General features: G+C 49.0%; 1 protein-coding gene across 2 annotated transcripts; it reads right to left on the bottom strand.

The window, feature by feature from the left end:
• Positions 1-5,844: 5,844 nt before the first annotated feature.
• RCC1L (RCC1 like) lies at positions 5,845-23,821 on the bottom strand. Of its 2 annotated transcripts, none has more exons than XM_054084908.1 (11): positions 23,496-23,821; positions 22,039-22,168; positions 19,436-19,564; positions 18,554-18,620; positions 17,390-17,441; positions 15,043-15,127; positions 13,842-14,023; positions 12,353-12,437; positions 11,133-11,306; positions 9,714-9,799; positions 5,845-8,084 (listed from the first exon to the last, which is right to left on the bottom strand). In XM_054084908.1, exons 1-11 carry the CDS (start codon positions 23,778-23,780, stop codon positions 8,007-8,009), a joined length of 1,353 nt encoding a protein of 450 aa, XP_053940883.1. In that variant the 5' UTR covers positions 23,781-23,821; the 3' UTR covers positions 5,845-8,006. The 2 variants fall into 2 exon arrangements, with proteins under 2 accessions (XP_053940883.1, XP_053940884.1); XM_054084909.1 differs by having other exon boundaries at positions 23,656-23,786.
• Positions 23,822-25,362: the final 1,541 nt, after the last annotated feature.

Raw genomic sequence — 25,362 nt, 5'->3', positions numbered from 1 at the left:
GCAGGAATTTGGTAGGCTTGAAGTTTGGAAGCATCTCCGAGGGCAGAGTGGGGAGCGCTTTGCTCCCCTCTGAGCTCTGTCCTCTGCCTGTTGCCACAGCAGAGCTGATCAGCTGCAAAGAGTTCCTCTCTGGAGAGACCCAGTGGTGTCACTGGTGTCCTCCCAACCCCAAAAGATTGTGCCAAAAGAAAGGGCTCCTTCCATCCTTCATTGCTGCTGGTTGCTTTGCCCTCTGGTGTGGATGTGGCAGAGGCAGTGTCTCCCTTGCACGGCACGTGTGGAAAGATACCATCAGCAGCTGCTGTAGTGTGAGGTCCCTGAGCTCCCGCAGTTTTCTGCTGCTGCCTCCGCATCTCGAGGATTTGAAGCCACTTTTCTGCAGTCACAGTAATAACCCTTTGCTTTTCCCCAAAGGATTCCTCCCAGCTCTTTTGTAACTTGAAAAATGTAATTTTGCAAGTCCCCCGTTCCCTGGCCCTTGCGGGAATGCAGCTGGGAGCACCCCTGCTTGCCAGGAGCAGTAATGCTCCGAAAGAGGAGTTCAGCCCCATCTGCTCAAACACACACTGGAATTGCGGCCAATCTCAGTGCGGTGGGAGGCGGCTCTGGACTCACCCCGGGGATAGGGCCCTGCTAAATGGGGCCACCTTGCCCTCCGTGTCCTCCCCGCTGGCTGGACAGGACACAGAGGGAATTCCCCTTCTGCTGAAGAAATCTCCTTTTCAGGTTTGCAGTCGGTGGGAAGAGAAAAAAAGAGCATTTGCCATGTGGGAAGCTGAAAAAAGGGGCGAAGGGGTTTGTGTGCCAGAGCAAAGAACAACAAACCCACAGCCATTTGTGGTGGATTCTTGTAATTATTTTTTAAGGCCAGGCTGGTGATTTTTTTGAGTGTTTGAGATCACGGAAATTACTTAAAGACCTGTCTTTGCTGCTGCAACTGCAGGATCTGCAAACCTTCCTACAGCAGTGTTGCCTCCAGGCAGGAGTCGGACCCTTCCACCACGGCTCAGCCCTGAGGCACAGGTTGTTCAGGGCTCCCCACTCAGCCATGCCGTCCCTCTGCCGCGATCGCCTGAGCAGTTGATGTAACCAGTCTTGTTCTTGAAGAGATCGCTGAACGTTGGACGTCTCCCTTCTGGAAGCAAATGTCGGTGCTTCCCTCCCAGTGTGGGTTTGTGTCGGTGCCGTTGGGCAGGGGCTGAGGGCAGTGCTGCTCCTGCCGCCGGTGGGACTGTGCTGGGGTTGGGAAGCTGAGCTGAAAAGGACAGCTTTGCAGTAGAAACATACAGTTTTCCCTTCAAACCCTAGGAAGAGGCACTGTCTGGTTTGGCTCAATGACCTCAGCCTTATTTTAGTTTAATCACAGAATTAAGAAACGAATCGTGCCCTCACGTTCCCCTGGGCTCTGCGCACCAGGCTCCTGTCTCGCAGCCCCACGCCATCTCTGTTCTTCCTTCCTCTGGGCTTTATTTTCTCTGCATTTGTGAGCTTCTCCACTAGCAGGGGGGGAACAGGGAAGCACATCGGTGTCCCGGGGCGTGGGGTGCTTTTAGAGAGTCCTTTCCTGGTGTTCCTGCTTGTGCCAGAGGAGGGATCCAGGCTTGCCCCCTCTCACCCAAAAGCCTTGCTGCTACTGCTGCTAACAGAAATCACACTAATTGGGGTTCACGAGACAAAGTCGAGGAGTGGGCTGTTGGCTTTAGCACCATATTTTCTCCCGGTGCAGCCTCCTCCGTGCTGCCTCCGGACCAGCGGGGATGGCCATGATGGCATGGGGACACTCATCCTACCATTCCAAGTGGCCGGATGGCTGCGGCGCTCGGGACGGGCAGGGGAGAAGGAGGCTGCCGGGCAGTGACTCACAGCAGGGCCTGGCTCTGGATGCTCTGCTTCAACCTTTGGAAGAGCCCATCTACCTCCCTCTCTCCATTAACAACCGAGTCCCCTGCTCTCTCCCCTTGTTTTCACTAAAATTCAGGACTGTGATGACCTCAATTTGGTGAACGAGCTCCTGCTACAAAACCGTGCCAGCAGATCCTGGTGGTGGTGGGATTCGGGGGCTCCTTGGTGCCACCGTGCCCGGGGAACACACTCTGGATCCGCAGCCCCCCCTTGCAAACATCTCTTGCCTGCCCCGCAGCACAGCGTGGGCTCACATCAGTTGTCTCCTGCTCTCTGGGCACCGTGAGGGAGCGTTGCGTGGAGGGACCCTCATCCTCCTCATCAGTGCTTGGGGACAGGCTTTTAGCCATTGCCCTGCGCAGCTCCGGTGCAGGTTGACGCCAGAACTCCACTGCACTGGGCACACTTAGGGCTGGACATAGGGTGGGGGTCAGTCCTTCCATGGCTGTAGTGCATCGCCACTTTATTACTGTCTCAACTGGCCTGAAGAAGACTGTTTCTCTTTTTCCCCCTCTTTTGGAATTAAGGAGCCTGGATTTTCCCCAGGGTGGCTGTAGCATTGACCTGAATTTTTAGGGAGCAGCCAAGAGAGCAGAGAGGCTCCCAGTGCAGCATCTGCCCAGCTCAGACCAGGGTGCTTCCCGCTGCTCCCGGCTGCTTCCAACGGCCGTGCTGGGCAGCCCGGAGAGGAAACACAAATCTTCAGGACCTTCTTTAAAAAGTTATTTATGTGTCATTTTCTCTGTAAGTCAAACACCACTTCTGGCCTCAGACAGCCACCAAACGGGCTGAAGTCAGGCTGGGGCAGCCCCGGGCTTTGCAGCCTCTCCTCTGGGAAACCCCGTGAGAGCTTTTCCTGTGGGGGGAGCAAAAAAAAATCAAGTATTTTTTTCCCTTTAATTGCCAGCCTAATGTAGAATGACTGGGGGTCCATCCTGTGCGGGCACCCATGCTGCACGCCCTGCTCTGGGCTGCGGCCGTGCCGGCAGGGTGGGCAGCACTCGCGTGAGCGCGGGGGCACCAGGCGTAGGGGAGACCAAAGCATTGGTGGCCTCTATGCCGGGAGGGGGGATGTGACACCGCGGAAATGAGGGGCAGCAGCTGAGGATCGCGCTCTGGGCATGATGTGTGGAGCTGAGAAGTGGATGCTTTGCTTTCCCAGCGAGTGCACACGCTGCTTTTCTTTGCTGGTCTTATGCTGAAAAGCTGAGATTTACGTACTGTATGGGGAAAAAAAAATTAAAAAAAAAAAAAAAACGGAAAAAAAAAAAAATCCTAATGTTCCAAAATAAATGACAGTATATTTTGTACTTTGTAAAGTGTTAATTAAAATGAAAAAGAATAAAAGGTGAAACATACGCTGTCTGCTTTTGTACTGATCAAACTGATGAAAATAAAGCAGAGCTTGGCATTGTCTATAAGATGTAGCGCACTCTTTTTTGACATGAGCCTTTCTCCCCCCTGCACCATGTACCTCTGTACACCCATTTAGGAGGGTCAGCAGATGTCTCCAAGGCTCTCTGGTGTCCTGCTCACCATGGGACCTGTCACCAAGTGTGTTCTACCCCATAGGGACAGTACCTGCCACCACTGTCTCCATCCTGCCACCTTTCTCCAGGACCCACCAAACCTGCCCCAACTGACACCCTTAAAAGGAGTCATCTCTGTTGTACCTGCAAGACTTAACTTTTACTGACTCACAGAAGGCCACCAGACTCCCCAGGAAGGGCAGGGAAGAAGTCTCATCACAGAATCATGGAATGGTTTGGGTTGGAAGGGTCTTCAAAGCCCATCCAAGCTCCAACCCCCTGCCATGGGCAGGGACACCTCCCACTGGATCAGGGGCTCCAAGGCCCATCCAACCTGGCCTGGAACACCTCCAGGGATGGGGCAGCCACCACTGCTCTGGGCAACGACCTCTTCACCCTCATCGTGAAGAATTTCCTCCCAATATCTATGCTAAATCTTACCCCCTCCAATTTAAAGCCATTCCCCCTTGTCCTATCACAGACTACTTTAGGACAGTCGCCACTGCTGCTGTCTCAGTCTCGGCAAGCACCACACCTGCACAGTGCCACCACACACATCTCGGCAAGGAGGAGCTGCAGAGCCTGACTGAAGTATGCAAGAAAAAAACCAGCAAAATTAGAAGTATCCTCACCCCCAGCCCAGTCATAACCGCTTGAAAGGCAAGAGGCTCATGTACATAAGCCATGACCAAGAAAGTCTTTTTAGCACAGTGTAACCCATTTTTGGTTCTTCTGGTCAAGTGTAAAAGCCTTCGTATAAGAATTTACTGTGGGATTGCTAATCTGGAATGCAGACTGGAGCCTCAACGCAGTGCAGCTCCTTGGGAGTGTCAGCCCATTTAAGAATGAAAATTGGCACCTGCGCTGCCATCCAATCTCAGCACTGCCTGAGCTGCCCACAGAAGCAGGTGGTGTCGAAGGGCAGCTGCACAGGATTTAAGCTGCTAAATTGGCGCCTACACCCCTCAGGTGAGACAGCACGCACAGAGGGCATTTAACATTAATATTGATTTTCTTACTTTACCTGACCAGGCTGATGCTCTGTGCTGGGGAGGGGGAGTGTTTGCAAAAACAAAACCAAAAGGTACAAAAAAAATAGCATCTGATAAGTCATGACTAAGTGATACTGGTTCAGTATTTTGACTGCTTCAGGCTAATTATTAGTGCTCAGAGTCATTTGTGCTTGAAGGAGCCTGTAGAGAAAAGAGTGAGTTTGCTGTAACATCGCAGGTGCCTGAATACTCATTTGTTTTATGGGCATTTCTGTGGTTGGTTCCCAGCCTGGCTGCGAGGCCGGCAAGAGCCATGCCCAGGCTGGCTCTGCCGCAGGGAATTGCAGGCAGCCCCTCAGCTCGGCATCCGCCAGGGAACAGCGGGCACAGGTCTCTCCCCTCCTGCTACGCTCCCAGCCGCTCTGCAAGTGTCACAACCTGCTCCGCTGGGAGCTGTGCACGCACCCGGCTGGGTGCAAGTGGCTTACCCCGACGTGCTTTCAGGCTATTTTAAGCCAAACCCAGCAGCATGGTGGTGTTTGGAGGGCAAATTACTCTCGCTAATCAATGCAAAATCAAGTAGGTTATTTTAGTTCTAATTTGAGCTCCCACGTGTGTCCCTGTAACACACCCCACCCACCCCATCGCTGCAGGTATATTTAGGGATGCAGGTATATTTTGAGCTGGCTAATTGGCTCCTTTGAAGGACAAAATGGTGCAGAGTTGCTTTCAGCACACACCTGCACTGCTCTAGGGTCCTCACCCCACAGCAGGGCTCCGGCACGGTCCTGGCTGCCACGGGAGGCAATGGGAACTTCTCAGGTTGTGTCTGGCTTTGATGGGGGAAGAGAGAAGCATGTATTTTGTTTTCTATTTTCTGGGCCTTTTCATAAATAAAATATTTGTCTTAATTATTTCCTAGATACAAAGCAGCACAGGGAAAGCAGTGCACAGGGATTCTGTGAGTCCGGCACAGACTTTGTCAACCATGTGCTCTGATTTCCTTTACCAACACCCTCCCCACCTGCAACTATATTTGGACCCAGCTCCTGCCCCATCTCTGTTCCCCAACATGCAACCTGCTGTTGGAGACCATCCAAGCTTGGGGTGGACCCACAGGGAGCAGGAGGTGCTGCCCAGTATGGAGGGAAGGATCACGACCCCCAAGCTGTCCATCAGACCTTCCCCCTGTGCTGTTGATGGAGAGGGGAGGGAGACAGCACAGGTCTGGCCAAGGTCAGCAACACCCTACCCAAAATCAGGACCAGTGCTGGTGTTTCCAGAGCATGGGCTCTGCCGCTAATGCTGTTTCCATAAAGCAGTGAGGCTGAGAATGCCCACAGCCAGTGTGCTGGAAGAGCCAATGCTCCCACTGCATTAAGCCATACAACACTAATATTTAGGGCTCAAGACATTGCTGGCGTCTCATTAACACACAGATTTTGCAATTTATTGCACAGCAAGACTGTGAAATAGCCAGGTACAACACAGCGTTAATTCTCATCCCAGCTCTCCCCAAGGCCCAGCCCCACACAGCAGCCGGATGCCCGTGTGAACATGAGCAGCGAAAAGCCTGCAGCGCTGCCGGGCACCAACCAGCGATGCTGTGCGCCCTCCTCAAACAGCAGTATCCACAGAGGGAAGGGTTTAGAAAACTGCCTTTACCATGGGTTTTGGTATTTGTTTCCAATGCTTTAAAGCTTCCTCCTGTTCAAAGGGCAGAGCTGCTCCCACGAGGCCAGAGACACGTTTGGGCAGCTCCAGTTGCCCAAGTCAAGTGTAGGAGGAGGTGTGAATTAAAGCTGACTTAATGGGAATGCACAGCAGCAAACACCTGCCACAATTCAATGATAGCTTCTGCTCGCTCTGCCTCAACCCATCACAGTGCTACACAGTAACATTAATAGCAACCCATGCACTTCTATTTCTGTGTACTTTGTTTCACCTGTCCTAATTTGATGCAAAGCCCTTCAAGACTTACTTCAAAGTCAATTTTACCCCCTGAGTTTTGGTAATTACTCAAGAGATTGATGAGTTTCATCTCACAGAGCCAAAATATGAGTGTGTGTCCCTGGGACAGCTGTCTGCCCACAATCACACCAGTCCTGCGGGTGCAGAGGTCTCTGCTGACAGACGAGGGTTCCTGTCACACCACTGTGAACAGAAATGCCGAAGTTGAAATGCAGAATGCAAGGAAGAGCAGCTCATATGTGAAGGCAAGCTCGAGAACATTCCTGTTAATACTGATGAGGACTTTATAATCACTTTATTAAAAACATATTAGCTTGGATCTTGCCAAAACAATTTACACAGTAGAAGCATCCCACACCAAGAGAATTGATACTGCTCTGCCTAGCGTCTGGATTATTTCAGAGGAGACAGATTCCCACATTCCAGTGTGACACCTGCTAAGTGCCTGCTACAGGTACCTACTGTGGTTGCACCCCATCTCCAGCAGCTAACCGTGTCCTAATTGCACTCACCGCAACTTCTCTGCTAAGCAGGTACCAAGAAGCAAGGCGCTGCTGCTTGCTCACTGTGACTCCTGTCCCTACTGGCACTACTAAAAGTCTGGCTAATTTAAAGGGCCCACTGGAACAGAGCCACCATCCCTAAAGACAGAAAGAAAGCAGGAACTCCCCCCAAAAAAACCCAGAGGCAGTGGTCTGTGAACAGCACATAGAGACAAAAGTACCCAATGAGCAGTGAGCGCTGCTCTCCACTGCCCCAGCACCCGCCCTGCAGGTAGCCAAGAGGAAGAGCTTTGTTTCCCGCCTACCTCCACAAAGAGGCAAGACCAGCAGCTGCCACCACCGAGCCATTCTCCCTCAGCAAGGGCAGCCTAGGATCGATCTTTCCAAGCTGTCTTATATTTAACAGTGCTTCCCCCCTGCAAACAAGTTCTCACTTTTCCAGTTTAATAAACATGGTCCTTGGATGTTCAGTCTTTGGAGTCCGTACTGAAAGCCTGCCACAGCCTGGGATAAAAGCACACCACTGCTTCCAGGCCGCTGGCTGTGCACAGCTTCCACATGGAACAGGGGCCTGGGCAGAGTGCAGCTGGTGGAGGATGACCGGGACAGCTGTGCCAGACTCCAACAGCCAGCATGGCTTTTCCTTCCCATCAAAAATAGTTACTAAAAAATCCTTTCCCTTGAGAAATAGTTTGCCGCAGCCCAACACTGACGCTCCACAGCTGGTGACAGGGAAAGCATCCATAAATCAATGTCCTGTGCTATAGCTTCCATCTCGTGTCAGTCTTGCCGGAGGGAGATGTTCTTCATCCTTACACACAGAAGGACTCTCCAGCTGCGGGCTGGGCTTCAGACTCTTCTGGAGCTCACCACCAACCAGCCAGAGCACTCCCTGCAATTCTACACTCCCTAGGGAATGTAAATCTCTCTTGCAGCCAGGCCATATCATTCCAACGATGCCGACATGACAACACACCCTAGGCACTGCTTTGGCTGTCCCTGCTCACAGTCACTTCTTGCTGGGCTTCACGGAACGAGTCTTCCTTTCCAAGAAGCTTGTCACCAAGTCTCCCGTTGTGTCAGCACAGCGCTGAGGCCCAGTAGTATCACTAGGTGAAAGACTTCACCATGCCCACCATGTGGTCAACTCCACAGGCAACGTCCACCACCTCACCGGGCACAGTCACCTGGATCAGACACACAAGAGACAATTATTTCTCAAGCTTGTCCTTTACACCTGGTATTTCCTATTTCCCCTCCTGCTTAACATGCCAGGTGGTTTCACAGGGACTTGCACCTGTGGAAGTGCCATCGTGAAAGCCTAGAGAAAGCAAGATTCGGCACCAGACATGCTTGTGCACCAAGTTGTGAAATGTTCCCCTTCTCCCTCCACAGAAACATGTAAACCTTTGGAAGGACAGAAAGAGAGGTCTTCCTAGCAGACAGTGAGGAGACTGTGGCCTCAGCCCATCTGTTCGGCAGCACAAGCTACATCACCAAGCAGAGAGCGATCCGGGCAGCAGGAAGAGGATCTGCCCAAGCACCACAAGATACCTCTTCTCTCATCAGCAAGGACTGGAACGAGGCAAAAGCTCAACTCAGCCAAAGCAGTTTTTGCTTTGATGCTAAGCACACTCCACTCACTAGGTGAAGTTAACAGCTCTTCCTCAAAAGCTGTCTTCAAACTGAAGGAAACCAGGGTCTACAAAAGCAAGTTTTCCTTGGAGCTAAGGAGAGGGAGATGGCTACTTCTAGGGCAGGAGATCAGACAAGTACCCTGGTAACTGCCCCTGGCTCAGTACCTCGCTGCGGTACTTTCAGATAGGAGCTGGCTATTTGAGGGAGCATAACCCCTTGTGTCCACACCTAGGGAAATCTGCACATGCCACACTTGGTGAATTCAGAGACTCCATCCAGCCACAGCAGTGTGATTGTAGGCAAATGCTCCAGAGTTGGTCTTACTTTGTTTGGTTTTAAAAGGGGAAGAAAGAATGCTAAAGAAACACATTCACTGCAAGTTCAGACACACGGAAAGGGACTCCAGGGTGGTCCAACTGATTGTCTCCCTCCTCTCCAACTTGGCCTTCATGGAGACTGAGAACATCTGTTAGGCTGAGTGCTAAACTCCAGAGCCAAAGACTCTTCTACACCCACAGAGTCTGGCTCTTGGAGCCATCTGAGAGGCGGGAGTGGAACTGGAAGTGTTGCGAAACAGCTATGAAAACAGTTCCATGGCTATGGAATCCTACAGGCAGCTCAGTGACCCACCACTGTAGTTGCTTGACTTGGAGGAGCAGGGGAATGCAGCTCACTGCGATGGGGACCTGCTGCCACTATAGTCTGATCACCATGACCAAAGTGTTCACCTAATTTGCATGTGTAATGAAAGACTTCTGCATGACAGATGACCGATACTGGTGGTTTTCTCAGCAGCACGTACAGAAGTGAAGTGCAGGTTAGAGTGGAGGGAACAAGCAATAAGGGGTAGCAGGTAGAAGACTGCAGACAGAAGGAAGGCAAGAACTGCTCAGAAGTGATGGCACAGCACCAGATTTTGCTTTGCGATCTCAAATCTATACTGAAATCGCAGAATCGGAAGACTCAAAGCATTTACTGAATCCCTCCATCCCTAAAGCAGGCCAGGCAAGGATCTATGGATCTATAGTCATCTTCTATAGCAGTTCTATAGTCATCTTAGGCTTCCACTTCTTTCAAAATTACTCAACAAAACTAGGCAGCATATGATGTTTCCTGCCCTCGGGATAACAAAAACTAGCTAAAGAATGTACTCCTGGCCTTAATACTACCATCCTTACCCTCCATGGAAAATACTGGTCTTCCATTCTTCCAGTTCCCAGGCACCCTCTTATATTCTTCCCCCACACAAACAGTTCTCCTCTGTCTATAAAGGGGGGAAAAAAGAATAAAAAATAGGGCAAAGTCATTAAAAAAGAGGAATTATATTTGTGATGCTGGCAAGTGTGGCTACAGTACTTCTGGGAGTATACAGGGTTATACATGCAGCACGAAAGCCATCGAGTTTGGTTCCAAATACAACAAATACACTTGTGCTTGGGGAAAATGATTTTGAAGAGGAGGACAAGCAGCATATTCTGGGCACAAGTCTTTGCTTCCCCCTCTTACAGCTCGTGCTTTGGAATTTTATTTGAAGAAAGTGCAGCAGAAGAGATCCCAAGGAATCATTTGTGGTGAAATGAATCATTTGTGCTGGAAGTTAGACAACTATAGCTGACCCATATCAGCTACCAGCAAATGGGGTAAGCAAGGCAGCAAAATCCTAAGCCACCACCTGGGGACTGGTTATCCAGCTGCCTGGCAGAAGTGACTGCCTAAAGACAACGGGGGAAAAGAAAACACTTGTGTTCACCTGCAGTGGAGAATTTTTAGCTCCTCAGCAAAACATGTAGATCTCTAATGTGTTCAGATCAGCCCCACCGCAGAGACACCAAAATGATCTGACATGATTTAATCGGAATACTGTTTCTAATGCTTCCTGAATATAGAGGAGACCAGTTCCAAACACCCCATAACCTGACATTATCACACATTCCACCTCGCAAGAAGGACCAAGCACGCTGGCAACGGGTGCTTTTCATTAGTACACCACCTCTTTCTGCTACGGAGCAGATGGGTTTCTGTGTTGCTGCCCTCTGGTGACCATTTGTATGTGACCTTCGAATTCAAAACTACTTTGCAAGCCCGGTATCAGTACACGGGGTCCATTCCAAAGTACCGTATCTTCTGCATGAGAAATGTGCAGGTCTCCCCACCTCAGACCACTAACTTGACTGGTCAGAAGACCCAAGCAATCCACGAGTCCTCTGACTTGGACTCATGGATTTAGTTTACCCATTTACCACATGTATTCCTGCTGCTTCTAAAGTGCAGCTGACTCCCATTCTATACAAGGAAATGAAAAAAACCTTCCTGGGTTTCCTGTTTGAGAGAAATCTTCTGTTTGCTTTAGAATAATGCTTAATTAAAGCATAAGTTAGTTCTAAAGATGACGGGTACTTAATGTTCACATAAAATAAGGTTTATCATAGCAGCACTCAAGTTAGAATTCACTTTGCCAGCTGTAGATGTGCTCCCCACCCCTCCTGTTGCATTCCACTGTTCTGTAAGTTCAAAGAAGAGTGCTTTTTCTTTTTTCCTTTTAACTGCCAGTAATATAGCAAAGTGACTTGTCCTTGACAGCAGGACTAGAAACTTACTTGTAATCGCTGCAAAATGGCTGAGTCCACAGCGAACGTGAGCAACACGGATGTCCGGATTGAAGTCTGAGCAGCCAAAAAGACTGGGTGGGATCATCTCTGGCACTGCTGTCTCTGTGAGGTTTGGTCCTTTCCCAAGAATTCCATATCCCCAGACAAAAACATTTCCTTCTTCTGCATTACAATAAGAAGAAATTCTGTAAGAAAGTCTGTGCTTGTGAAATTCACACCATGACCAAAAGTTCACCAGACCCAAAGGGATATTTTCCTTCCTCCCACAGCAGTCTAGCACCTTTTGATTATTTACAATTAACAAACAATGCATTCCCGTCCAAACGCCTTGATTTTTTTCCTAAAGCAAGCAGATCAAGCTTCTCAGGCAAACCTTTCATGGGGAAATAATGCCAACATAGCGTGGGCCAGATAAAATACTTCAGCTTACTGACTGATGGGACAGACGTCGAGTATTTTATTATCGCTGCTTTTTCCTTTGAGGCATGGCCAAGCCAGTGGCAGTCGAGTCGCTCTGCCAGGCACTCTGCCTTGAGCTCTGCCTGGGAAAGGCAGCACTTGGACAGCATCAGACAGAGTAAGTTATTATGTCTGCTAGCTCTGCACCCTTCATGGTAGAAGCTCAAATCTTGTCATCACAACCACCGCATTATATACTACAAATGTCTTGAGATGATCCTTCATAAAAGTATTCTAGTACAACCCTCTCCCCCATTCCTTTACTCACAGTGACTTTCCAGATGTGCTCCCCTGGCCACTGGCAATCCAAAGCAGCATCCACCAAGAAGCTTGCTGCCTATTCTCAGACTCTTTGTTTTCCAGTCCAGTTTATCAAGGTTTACTTATGTGTCAGATTTACATTGAGCCTGAAGGGCTCTTCTTTCTCTGAAGTGTTACCTTACTGCCTCCCTGTATCCATCTTCATTATGGGCCACACGTGGCGAACAAGGGATCTGAACACCCAGCAGCAACCACACTCTTGTTCTAAGTTGCCTAAGTGCTCACAACAGCACATACCAGAAGCAATGCTCTGCAGATAACTCCCCTAGCAGATTCTTAAATCACAGGTTTCTCAGTCTCCCAGCTTTCCTCATAACAGACAGTACTTCCCTGTTTCTAGCGAACAATATGCTTGCTCCATTATGTTATTACAACCCACCTACTGCATAGCTTTGCACTAAAGGGGACAATTGTAGACGTGAACTCACCTGTTAGCACAACATTTCCAGTGCCTCCACACGCAGCCTCCTTTATCTTCCCAATCTTGAATGGCAAATGTCTGGGAACATTCACCTGTACAAGGTTGCAAAAGCCTCATTAGAGACAAGGTAGTAAACTATTAATGCTACATACGTTTTTCACTTGTTCTCTAGTTCCGGTAAGAGCTCACGTACACCAAATTCCTGACATAGAAAACCTTTATGCCTGAATAATAGAGTGAATGCAAGTCCCAAGGTTAAAAAAAACTACCATCCATTAAGGTTGAGAGTGCAAAGTGGAAAAAGTTACTCACTGGAAAGCTTACTTCCATAGCAACAAAGCTGGGAATGATTAAGGTCTGCTTACATCCCTGGCTCTCCAAGTCAGACACGATGGGAATGTCAATAGGTGTACAGGCTTACAAGTGTTCACAACGGACAAGATCACTAAAATTTGATCTGCAGTGGCATTTCTGAACATACTAGGGAAAAATCCCTTCAAGAACATCACTCCTATTTGGTGCGGTTCCATACAACAGAAACCTATGTGGCTTGACACACGTCAACCAGTTCTGCTGTTCTGCAATTTGGACTTTATATCTGTATTGTACCTAAAACTCCCGCTTTGGCAAACATGCTGCTCACCTATTCCAGACCACTCTGACCTCCATCTTGCACCCTGCCAGGGAACTACCACACCACTGAACCCGAATGCCGTCTACAAGCCCTTCAGGCCTCAGTAATTAGCCCTAGATTAAGGATGCACCAGGAGAGGCACAGGAAACAAAGATCCATATTTTACTAAAGCCATACTAACGCAATTGTCTGCTCTTAGCCTTCTGCCAAGACTAGCTTGAGTATAATTAATTCCCTGACTCCATTCCTACACTAACTGTAAGAGGAGACCATCTGCCTAATTATCTCAGTACCACAATGCTCAGTGCCAAATCAGCACGATATTTTCACCCCACATAAATTTGCTCAAAAAAACTTTTATCTGTGAGACACTGGGATTTGTTTAGGACTCAGCTATAAACCTATAAAGGGTTGATTGGAAGGAATTTACAGGGGTCATCTGGACCAACACCATGCTCAAAGGAGGACCGCTTAGAATCCTAGATTAAGCCAGCCAAGAGAGCCAGCCAGCCATTCCTGTCCTGAAACCAGCACAAGCACTCGAGCTGGATCTCAACTTGGTGCCAAGTCCATGGGATGGGGAAAAGAGAGGAGACTCTTCCTTTAGGGAAGAGACTAATGAGGTGAGGGGCCACAAGCCTCTGCCTATCAATAGCTTGGAAATACTACCCCAAAGCTATATAAGCACTTCTGACAGATTGGTTTTGTAAGCACAGGTAAAACCAGCCAGCTAGTGGTGTAAGTTTATAGTGATTTATACTGCTGTCAAAGGAGCCCTGAGCAGAGAGAAGTGTGTAATTTTTAACTCCGTGCACAGCAGCTGAACTGAAACATGTAAGAACACACCCCCAGGCCAACTGACCTGAGTGGTTTCTGTGACAGACGCCAACTGCAAGTACTCTGAATTTCCCCAACCAAAGACGTCTCCTTCATCTGAAACAGCCAGACAACAGTCCCCATAGGAAGAGACCTGGATAATGTTTACTCCAGCAATATCACCATGCAGCTTGGTAGGAACACTGGTGATGTTGTAGTGTCCAAGACCTGGAAGGAAACAAAGAGACAATGAAGGCTTTTTTCCAGACATACTTTCAACACCTATGTAGGACCACTTTTGTCATGTTATAACCCAATAACCCGCCCTCCAAAAGACATCTTCTTGTCCATTTCTCTTAATTACCGGCCTCAGTAGACAAGCAGCCACAAACACCAGTTCTACTGGCCAAAGCTACCTCTCTGGAGTACAAAACAACTGTATACGGTCACACCTGGAAAGCAGTCTAGGTCCTTATCTCTCTGGCCTGCATGAACCAAAGTGTGTGAGAGAGCGGTAACCAAGCCAGGCTGACATCCCAAAAGACAGGAAGTTTCAAACCAGCTGCCCAGTCTTCTGCAAAGAGAATCCTGACTGCCAGCACACTGCAATCAGCTTATTCCACAGCAGATGAAGCAGAAGAGGCTGGGAAGCAAACCCATCACAGGATAAAAGGCCTCCTGGACAAGAGGCCAAAAGGTAGATGGCAAACAAGAGGGTCTACAGCATGCCCACACAAGAGAACTGTGGGCAGAACCCAGCTTCTGGAGCAGCAGGAATAAACAGCAGGAAGGACTGGAAGTTCTCCAACAGCAAGAGCCACCAGAAAATGGGCCTGGCCAAAGATCCCACATTAAAGCAGCAGCAGCTGCCAAAGCCCTACATCAGTTCAAAAGGAGCAAGAAACAAAACAGACCCCGAAAAGAGAACTGGGAAGGCAAAGCCTTCACAGAATGGGGGAGCTATCCTTTCCATGCCGCTTCCACATCCCTTCACAAGCTTCAATCAGCAGACAGTCTCCCCAGACTGTACACCTGGATCACCAGCACAGCATCCTAAAGCTCCTCTAAAAACGAACTGGTTTGTCTCTGGTTACACAAGAGTACTGAGAACATCTGCATGCAGCTGGAAACACACCAGCCCCTTTCTGTCCACACATGCATGACAAATATACACCACAGGCTCTGAATTAGGACACCCTTGCTCTATTCATCAATTCACTGAAAAGCAAGCTGAGCTGAGCTCCTACCTGTTTGTCCATCAGCTCCCCATCCACATGCATACACAGCGCCTTTCTTGGTTCTAAACAGGCTGTGGTCCTGCCCACACACCACCTGCACACAAAGAAAGTCAGAGCTGGTCAGGGAAGGCCATGTGTTCAGAATCAATCTAATGAAGCATTACTGGCAGACGAATTGAGCAATGAACCTCTACAATGCCTATCCACTCAGATTTTGCCCTTTCTCTTCAGATCAAATAGCTCTAAACACAGAGAAGAGCATGATACAGCACAGAGAACAGTAGAATTTTCTTTGTGGAAAGCAATGCTGCAGTTGATTTATTCTGAGGTCCAAAACAAGGCCTAGTTAACAGAAAGCTCAAAGCAGCAGTACAACACAAAAAAAAACAACTGCAAAGAGTAAACAGGAGATCTCCCTTCCCACATGGCTCTCAATGCCAGCTACAAACTGCAATTGATTCCTTGCCATGTAAGCATTCTAGGAACACATCTATTCTCAAATTGACATTTATGTTGAGTTAGCAATCACGTCTGCCACAGGCTTGGCATGAATTAAAGCCAAGATCTTCAAAAGCAGACATTAAAAATTAGCCAAAGATTAAAGGCACCCACAAGTTAAGAGACTGACTACCAAGAATATTGCGCGCATAACTGCTATCTTCCAAGTACAAACCGGAACCATTTATTCAACCCCGCTGGAAAAAATAAAACCATGAAAAATCTAAACAAAAGTTTACAAGCCTAATACAAAACCTCATGGGATGTACCATGGCATACTCTCAGCATACTGACCTAAATGAATGACACTTGCTTTCTAGGATGCCACATGGAACAGGAGTAATGTTTTCCCACAGAGTAATGTTGCTACAGTGGCACCAACATCCTAGCAAACTGCTCCTGTGCCTGGAAATACCACAGCCTTGTGCAGACAGTGGCATTCATGCTGCTCTCCTGAAGCCTGCCCTAGGGAAACAGTGACTAGTCTAAAAGAACAGCAACACAGCTCACCTTTGAAATGGGGAAGATAAAATTCAAAATAAAACAGTTCAAGTGATATCAAAGTGTCAAAGGGCAACAAGACCAAGAAATTAGGACAGCAAGAGGCAAGGCATCAGAACAACTGCCATGCCATGCAAGTGTTACCTAAACATCAAGCGAGCAAACACTGCATTGACACTCCCATCAAATTTTTCAGTGAGTTCAGACCCTGGACTGCCAGTTGCAACTGCTCTGCAAGGGCATGGAGCAAAATGCCACCTTGTGCTTTTTATAAGCCACCACACTGAAGTGCCACGTCATTTCCAAAAACTTCAAGGAATCATCTGTACACTGCTTTTTTTTTCCCCATTCCAGAATCACAGACTGGTCAAGGCTGGCAGGCACCCCTAGAAGTCACCTGGTCCAACCTCCCAGCTAAAGCAGGGCAACCTACACTTGGCTGTCCAGGACCATGTCAACACAGCTTTTCAACCAAGGAGGGAGACTCCACAACCTCTCTGGGCAACCTGTGTCAGTGCTCAGTCACAATAAGAAGGTGTTTCCTGATGTTCAGAGGGAACCTCCTGTGTTTGTGTATCTGTCATTGCGCACGACTGGCACCATCCTTTTTGCACCCTCCCTTCAGGTATTTATACACATTGCTAAGACACACTCCCCCAGCCTCTTCTTTTCCAGGCTACACAGTCTCCCTTCTCTCAGCATTTCCTCACAGGAGAGCTGCTTCAGTCCCTCCGGTGACCTTAATGGCCCTTCATTGGCCCATCTCCACGTCTGTTGTACCGGGGAGCCCAGAAAGGGACATAACACTCTGAGTCTGGCTTCACCCATGCTGACAGAAGGGAAGGACCACTTCCCTTGATCTCCTGCTACTGCCCAGGATACCGATTGCTTTCTCTACACCAAAGGCAGCTGCTGGCTCATTGTCAGCCTGGTGTCCACCGAACACGTGGGGCCTTTTCTGCAGAGCTGCTTCCCAGCTGGCTGGCCTCCAGTACAGACTGGTGTCTAGGGCTGTTCCTCCCGTGGTGCAGGACCTTCACTCTTCCCCTTGTGGAACTTGCAGAGATTCACGTCAGACCGTTTCTCCAGGCTCTGGATGGCAGCATCACCCTCTGGTGCACCAGCCACTCCTCCCAGTTCACTGTCTCCGGCAAATTCACTGAGGGTACACTCTGCCCCCACCATCCAGAGCAGCAAAGACGTTTAAACCGCATTGGACCCAGTACTGACTCTTGCGGTACACCACTAGTTACTGGCATTCAACTAGTCTTTATGCCACTGATTAACATCCTCCAGGCTCAGCTAGTCAGCCAGTTTTCAAATCACTTTCAGAACTAGATTCATAAGGTCCTCTTACCTGGACAACTCTGCCGTCGAATTCATTCAGCTGATGAATAAGATGGCTTCCACTGGACAACAATCAAACCACCACCGATAAGAGAAAAGGCAATACAGATGATTTCAGAGGACTGCAACTGAAAAACGTGAATGCAGACCTGCCTTACTGAAAGCCACTGTGCTGTTAAAAGAAAAGATTCTTTCATGTGTCCTCATATACAGTGAAAGAACACATATCCACTGTAAAATTACCGTGCAAAGAAGGAAAGTAATTTTGCATTCTCTTATTTAAGAAGTTAAGAACTGTCATTTTTTCAAAATATATCCTCTCCTGGGAGCTGGACATGCGTGCAGTCCTCAAACACATTCCCTAATCTGGGATGAGCACAGATACTAGATAATGCCACAGCACCTATATAAACACTGAGCTTAACTAGGGATTAATTAGACTTCAGTCCTAGAGCACAGCATAGTGCAAACATCCATTTCGTTCTTCCACAAAACCAGGAATTCTGAACAATCTAATGACTAACTGCCAGTATCAGGGTGAAAAAGAGTGGGCTAGATTACAGTTCTTTTCTTAAACTCTACAGGTCAAGTCTTGTGAACCACAGAGCAATCAGTAAAGTTTCTTCTAAGCCCTGCCAAGGAATCAGTAACTTTCAACACATTCCCACTAACTGCTTACACCACTACTATGTTAATAGAGCATTTTGAGAATATGTTTTGGTGTGGTCCACAAAACCTCTTCGAGGCAAAAGCACTACAGATTCAAAGGCAGTTAGAGCAAAAAGATTTGCAAAAGGACATCTCTTTCATCGCTAAATGCCTTTTTCACACCCTCAGAAAAAGCACTTGCACTCAGAGGCTGAAGAGAGAAAGGGTGACTACTAACACCAATTACCTCAGGCTGTTAATGAAGGCTGGCTCTTCTCACTGTGACAACTGACACACGGATATCTTTGTGTCTTCTGTGAAGGTGGCCAGAACAGTGCTCTTGCCCAGCCTGTGTTTAAAGCCAGGCTGTTTATGTGGCACTTGCAGCATAAAAGGCTGTTCTCAGACTCCTTAATCTGAAATCCTTACACTACCTGGGTTTTCCCACCTTCAGGCTTTTTCCACAGTTATTTGCATGCATTTATGTTTTTAACGTCAAGGAAGTTCAGAATCTTTTGATTCTCACCTGTATGTTTCATCTTCAACAATCTCCCGGCCACACTGTCCGTAAGAATTGTTCCCCATGGTGAAAACTGAAAAACAACGATACATCACACATGTTTTATTACTGTCCAATCCTCTGAAATTCTCTTTTCAGCTACACAAAGTATTTTCATGCAGAACTCAGTATGAAAGGTGGGACACAGTACTGTAAAAATTGGCATAAGCTTTCCTCAAACCAAGTCCATTTAAATTCAAGTGACCAAACCCATTTCCATCAACAATATTCCGGCAATATTGTTGCAGGCACAGCAGCCGTACCTGGAGCCCACTGGCTGTTGTTCAGTAATTGCCTAATTCATCCTGCCGTTGCCAAGGAGACTCAGGAATAGATCAGTGCTCCCGCAGGAGTGTTAAATCAACCAACCAACCAGCTCACCTACTGATAAGCAGCACTGGATCACTCAGCACGGTGCTGAAGCCACTGCACCAGAGAATTCCCAGAGATGCAGAGAGCCAATTCACAAACAGGATCTTCTGTATAAAGGCCCATTAATTAATCACTTTTAGAAGCATAGCACTCTGGGGCTTCAAGGGGAAAGGAACACGGGAGTGTTGGCATAGCCACTGAAAACTGAATTCAAACACACGTCTGACTGAACAAGACAAACAGGCTACACTTAAACCAAGCCTGGGGCTAGATAAACAAACCACATTTTGCAACACTTCCAGTGAAAACGCTTCCAACACATGTACAGCTTGAGCCAAGCAGAGCTCAATGCACAGTTATCAGTTCAACGCTCTTCCTCAGGGGTCCACCTCTGAAGGACCGGAGGCAATCTTTTCCAGAGCTTCTAATGAAAGCGCAGTCAGGCATCCCCTCTCACCAGCAGAAGTGATACTGTACCTCCTTCACTGTCTGTCAGGATCAGCGAATGGGCTCTCCCACAGGAGACTTGCAAGACTCGAGTCTGCTGCGGCTTCTCCAGCGGTAATGGAATTGGAGATGGTTCCAAGACATATTCATAGCCCTTAGCTTAAGGAAGAGAGAGAAATGTAAAAAGTCAGTAGCCTCTACAAAGCAAATTCATCATGAATTTGCCAATGCCATTGTACAGACACATACACTCTTCTATTTTATTACAAAAACAGATGTATTTCAGAAATCCAATATACTAACCGAAGTAGAAGGGTGATTTTGATTCTTGGGGAGGAAGTGAAAAGCTACAGGGATGGCTGAAGCAAATAATCACTTCCTAATCACAAATACACCATACTTAAAAGCATCAGTATGGCTTCAGGTGGCCAGAATTGAGAAACAGAGGCTTTCAGCCCTGTGTTCAGCCACCTTGGCGAATAAGGCTGATTAGAGAGCTTAACACCAAGCACAAAGTACTCTGCAACTGGGGATATCGCAGACAAGGTACAACAGCAGCAATCACAGAACAGCAGCACCAAAGGTGAACATCATCTTAGGGCTTCATATTTAAAGAACAGGAGATTAAAGGCCCTTTCAGAAAAAAGGGAATGCAAGAAACATTAACTAGCCTGGCTCCACAGGGGATAAGAGATCTAACGTTTACGGAAGAAAGTGACAGGCTGCACTAGAAAAAGATTTAGTAACTTGAAGAATATGTAATCAATTACAGCCAACTGGGGAAAAAGAAAGGAAAAAAATGAACAGCTAAACATAAATCAGTACTAGGGAAAAGGTTAAGAGGAGATAAAAAGCTTTGCTATCAAAGGAAGCCACTGTAACAAGTGAAATCAAATCCCAGAGGGCCTGAAGCAGTATTCTGCTCACATACAGCAGTGCTGTAACTAGTTCTCACTTCAGTGAGAGTTAAAGGCCTCAGGAAATTTACACCCCCTTTTACCATAAGGCACTACGGGATAGGAAGGACAGGCACCACAAAGGGCTGCTAGCAAGTGGTGGGACCTGCCATGCCCTGCAGAAGGAACTGAGAGGCAGTGAAGGTCCCAACTGTCTAAAGAGATGTGGAAGTCACAAAAAAACCCCCTTTTCCTCTCTCTGCTCCTTCCAGCAGAGCCACTCAGCTACTGGGATCTGCAGTAATGAACTCTGTATCTGCACTGGTAACACCTGAAGGACTTGAGAGAAAAGAGACAATGAACTGGCTACTGCAGGAGGGGACAAGAGGAAATTATAAATAGCTTATCTTAGAAACAGATAAAGTTGGAGTATGAAATACAACCATCTAAAAGTCAGAAGGTTTCAAATACCCCTGGAAACGAAGCATCTGCAGGGACACAGTGTTGGTGCTAGCAAACCAAAGAAAGCTTGCAAAACTGAGCAATGAGCAGCATATCCAACTTGCTTGACTGTGGGAAGTTGAATACAGAACAGTGGCAAACCCACTGATCTGCACCGCACTTCCAACAGATCCCATCAAACACTGAACACTCCCTTACTCAGGGCTTGAACAGTTCAACCTATTTCTGGTCTCTCAAGTAAAAATAATCTGCAGCTCAGATAAAAACAAGAAAATGGCAAGATACTCCTGAGACATCACCACAGAGAGAACTAAGAGTGAGAGCTGAAACCTTCAAAAGCAAAAGGGAGGGGAGGACATTTCTGTGGTCCCTTCACAGGTGCTGCTGTTGAAGCACACGTACTTGCTGCGTACACTGGCAGCAACACACTGGCAGCTGCACCACTGTAACCTGCAGTAACTGCACAGTAGCTGCAATTTGCTTTTTGCATCGACACAAAGTTTAATCTTTTGCCCGTGTCAGATGCACCATAACTTAGCGGACTACACTAAGTCCACTGGTTATAAGTTTAGGAGAGACATAAGGAGAGAAACTGCTTTTAATGTGGTTTTCTCCAGCTGTTTATGAAGGAATGTTTTCAAAAAGTTAGAGATAGCCACTCTATAAGGGAAGTAAGTTCATGTGTTTCGTGTCTGTCTCAGGTGGAAGGTGGCAGTGTTCTGCACAGAAATCACCTTCAACATGCTTGAGAGGCAGTCAAAGACAGGATGACTGAATAACATGTTTTTCTTTCAAGAGCAATCTGGTATTAAAATAAAATAACCCCCCTACAGCTTCACACAAATTTCAACTGACTGTATAAAAAGATCTCTGTGAGAAAGGAAATCAGTTTATAGACGCAAAGGCAATGGAGATGAACAAACCATCTTGCCAAAATTGTTTCATTAATTAGCCTACTACATTGTCTACTATCAAACTACAGAGATTCAGAGCAACACCTTAACCAATGCACACTCACTTCTGCAGAGCCAACAGTTACTTAGACTTCAGCTACATCCAAGCAAGTGCGCAGAACAGCGCATACTCTAATTACAAAGCACATAAAAACACAGCTAAATTCCAAAACCTTCATTTTTTTTAAAAACCCCACAGCCTTGCACTCTGCATCAAATCCTCCTGGACATTTTTCATGCCTTCTTTGTGGCAAACCTTCCCACATCACACATGTATCCTGCAGTGCCGCCCTGTAAGTCTTTGAAACACCTCAATCCTTACTTCGATCTCTTATGCTTCTCTGGAATCCAAGCTGGGAATCCTTGTTCAGCCCCATGCCCCACACTTTGGTGATGTCTGTTGTTTTAGAGGACAGCAGTGTGAATCCATAACCGCAGGCAGCAGAAGATATCTTTGAAGACAAACAAAAAACACACCTTTCCGTTATAAACTATGGCTTAGAAAACAAGGTTTAACTCCAAGCCGTTTGCCTGGCAGCACTCCTCCTTCATTAGGGCACATCCAAAGACAGCTGAAAACCATAGTGCTATATGTTTTACTCCTTTTGCCAAAGAAAGCCCAGCACAAAAGCTGTGACATTCTCTGAATCGGACAGCAGAGCATGATGTTTGAGACATGCAGATAAAACAACATCATTTTCGACACAAGGTTCTGATTTTGCCCAGGTGAAAGCTGCCAAGAAAGCCATGGAAAATAAGGTCCTGTTGCTCTGAAAAACATTGTTCCCACTCTCGCTTTCTTACAGTGCTGATATATATCTATATCTATATATATAGATATAGATATACACACACACGCACACTTTTTCGCCACCCTGCCGACATCAAACCCAAGTCACAGCGGAGTTGTTCTATCAGGGTGATAGAGGCTGAGAGCAGCCACCGCCAGGACCCATGGGCATGGAGGGGTGATGCACAGTCTGTGAGGGCCCTGTCCAGCCTCATCCCATTCTCAGTCCCTGACCATGTGTAGCCCCATGACCCAGCTCCATCCCACCCACTGCCCCTATTCAGTACCCCCATCTGCCCCTGCCCCTACTCCCCATACCCCTGCCCCTATCCTCTTTCCAGCCCCATTACCAGCCCATGCCCCGTTCCCCAAGCTCTGTTCCCATTCCAGTGCCCGGTTCCTGTGCCCCCTTCCAATCCCCTCTGCCCTGCTCCCATTCCCCGTGCCCTGCGCCCGTGCCCCTGCTCCCAGTCCCATTTCCCATTCCCAGTTTCCCCATTCCCTGCTCCCCTAAGCTCCGTTCTCAGAATCATATAATCACCAAGTTGGAAAAGATCTCTTGGATCATCGAGTCCAACCATTCCTATCTGCCACTAAACCATGTCCCTGAGCACCTCATCTATCAATCTTTTAAACCCCTCCAGGGATAGTGACCACCCCCTCCCTGGGCAGCCTCTGCCAGTGCCCGATGACCCTTTCTGTGAAACATTCTTTCCTGATATCCAGCCTGAACCTCCCCTGGTGCAGCTTGAGGCCATTCCCCCTTGTCCTGTCCCCTGTCACTTGGGAGAAGAGCCCAGCTCCCTCCTCTCCACAACCTCCTTTCAGGCAGCTGTAGAGAGCAATGAGGTCTCCCTTCAGCCTCCTCTTCTCAAGGCTGAACAACCCCAGTTCCCTCAGGCGCTCCTCGTAAGACTTGTTCTCCAGCCCCTTCCCCAGCTTCGTGGCTCTTCTCTGGACACGCTCCTCCTTCCCCGTTCCCTGCCCACCCTCTCCTCGGTCTCCAGCCGGTACGGCGTGGTCTGGATGCGCCGCGGTTTCTTCCACCCCGCGTCGGGCCTCACGAAACTGGGCAGGCCCAGGGCTCCCGCGAAGCAGAAGCCCCACACGAACACGCGGTGCTTCCTCCCGGCCGCCCTCCCCGCGTACTGGAACACGGGCGCAGCCTCGTCCGCCTCTCGGAGCTGCCGGGTGCTTCGCGGCCCCGAGGGCCCGGCCCGGCCCCGGCTCAGCGCAGGCGGACAAGGCCTCAGCGCAACCCGCAGAGCCGCCATGTTGGGACAGAGCCACCCGCGCGACGCCACGTGACGCGCCAGGGCGGCCCGCAAGGAGCGCGGCTTAAAGGGGCAACGACGGTTGCTGAGGGGTAGGGACCGACAGCACGGAGGTGGGGCGGCTTGCGCGTGAGCCCGGACCCAGAGCCCAGCCGGAGCGGAAGGTGAACCAGCACCCAGAGCCAATCCAGAGCCTGGTCTGGATGTGAACCTGCACCCAGAGCCAATCCAGAGCCCGGCCTGGACGTGAACCTGCACCCAGAGCCAATCCAGAGCCAATCCAGAGCCCGGCCTGGACGTGAACCTGCACCCAGAGCCAATCCAGAGCCTGGAGTGAGTGTGAAGCTGCTCCCAGAGCCAATCCAGAGCCGGGAGTGAGTGTGAAGCTGCTCCCAGAGCCAATCCAGAGCCGGGAGTGAGTGTGAAGCTGCACCCAGAGCCAATCCAGAGCCGGGAGTGGGTGTGAAGCTGCACCCAGAGCCAACCCAGAGCCAGGAGTGGGTGTGAAGCTGCTCTCACAGCCTGGTCTGGATGTGAACCTGCACCCAGAGCCAATCCAGAGCCCGATCTGGATGTGAACCTGCACCCAGAGCCAATCCAGAGCCTGGTCTGGATGTGAACCTGCACCCAGAGCCAATCCAGAGCCTGGTCTGGATGTGAACCTGCACCCAGAGCCAATCCAGAGCCCGGCCTGGATGTGAACCTGCACCCAGAGCCAATCCAGAGCCTGGTCTGGATGTGAACCAGCACCCAGAGCCAATCCAGAGCCTGGCCTGGACGTGAACCTGCACCCAGAGCCAATCCAGAGTTTGGTCTGGATGTGAACCAGCACCCAGAGCCAATCCAGAGCCTGGTCTGGAAGTAAACCTGTACCCAGAGCCAATCCAGAGCCTGGTCTGGATGTGAACCTGCACCCAGAGCCAATCCAGAGCCTGGTCTGGATGTGAACCTGCACCCAGAGCCAATCCAGAGCCCGGCCTGGATGTGAACCGGCACCCAGAGCCAATCCAGAGCCCGGCCTGGACGTGAACCTGCATCCAGAGCCAATCCAGAGCCTGGTCTGGATGTGAACCTGCACCCAGAGCCAATCCAGAGCCAGGAGTGGGTGTGAAGCTGCTCTCACAGCCTGGTCTGGATGTGAACCTGCACCCAGAGCCAATCCAGAGCCCGGCCTGGACGTGAACCTGCACCCAGAGCTAATCCAGAGCCCGGCCTGGACGTGAACCTGCATCCAGAGCCAATCCAGAGCCTGGTCTGGATGTGAACCAGCACCCAGAGCCAATCCAGAGCCTGGTCTGGATGTGAACCAGCACCCAGAGCCAATCCAGAGCCTGGTCTGGAAGTAAACCTGTACCCAGAGCCAATCCAGAGCCTGGTCTGGATGTGAACCTGCACCCAGAGCCAATCCAGAGGCTAGTCGGGATGTGAACCGGCACCCAGAGCCAACCCGGTCCCAGAAACACACCCTAGCCCGGACCTACACCCAGACTTAAACCTGCACTCAGACCCAGATCCACACCCAAACCCAGACTTAAACCTTGTCCGAGACCCAAATCCAGACCCTAATCTGGACCTGGACTCC

Source organism: Cuculus canorus, chromosome 20 (assembly GCF_017976375.1).
Source record: "Cuculus canorus isolate bCucCan1 chromosome 20, bCucCan1.pri, whole genome shotgun sequence".
In the NCBI taxonomy this organism is placed as follows: Eukaryota; Metazoa; Chordata; class Aves; order Cuculiformes; family Cuculidae; genus Cuculus; species Cuculus canorus.
Note: the sequence above shows the minus strand (reverse complement) of the source record. Positions and strands in the feature narration are given on the sequence as shown.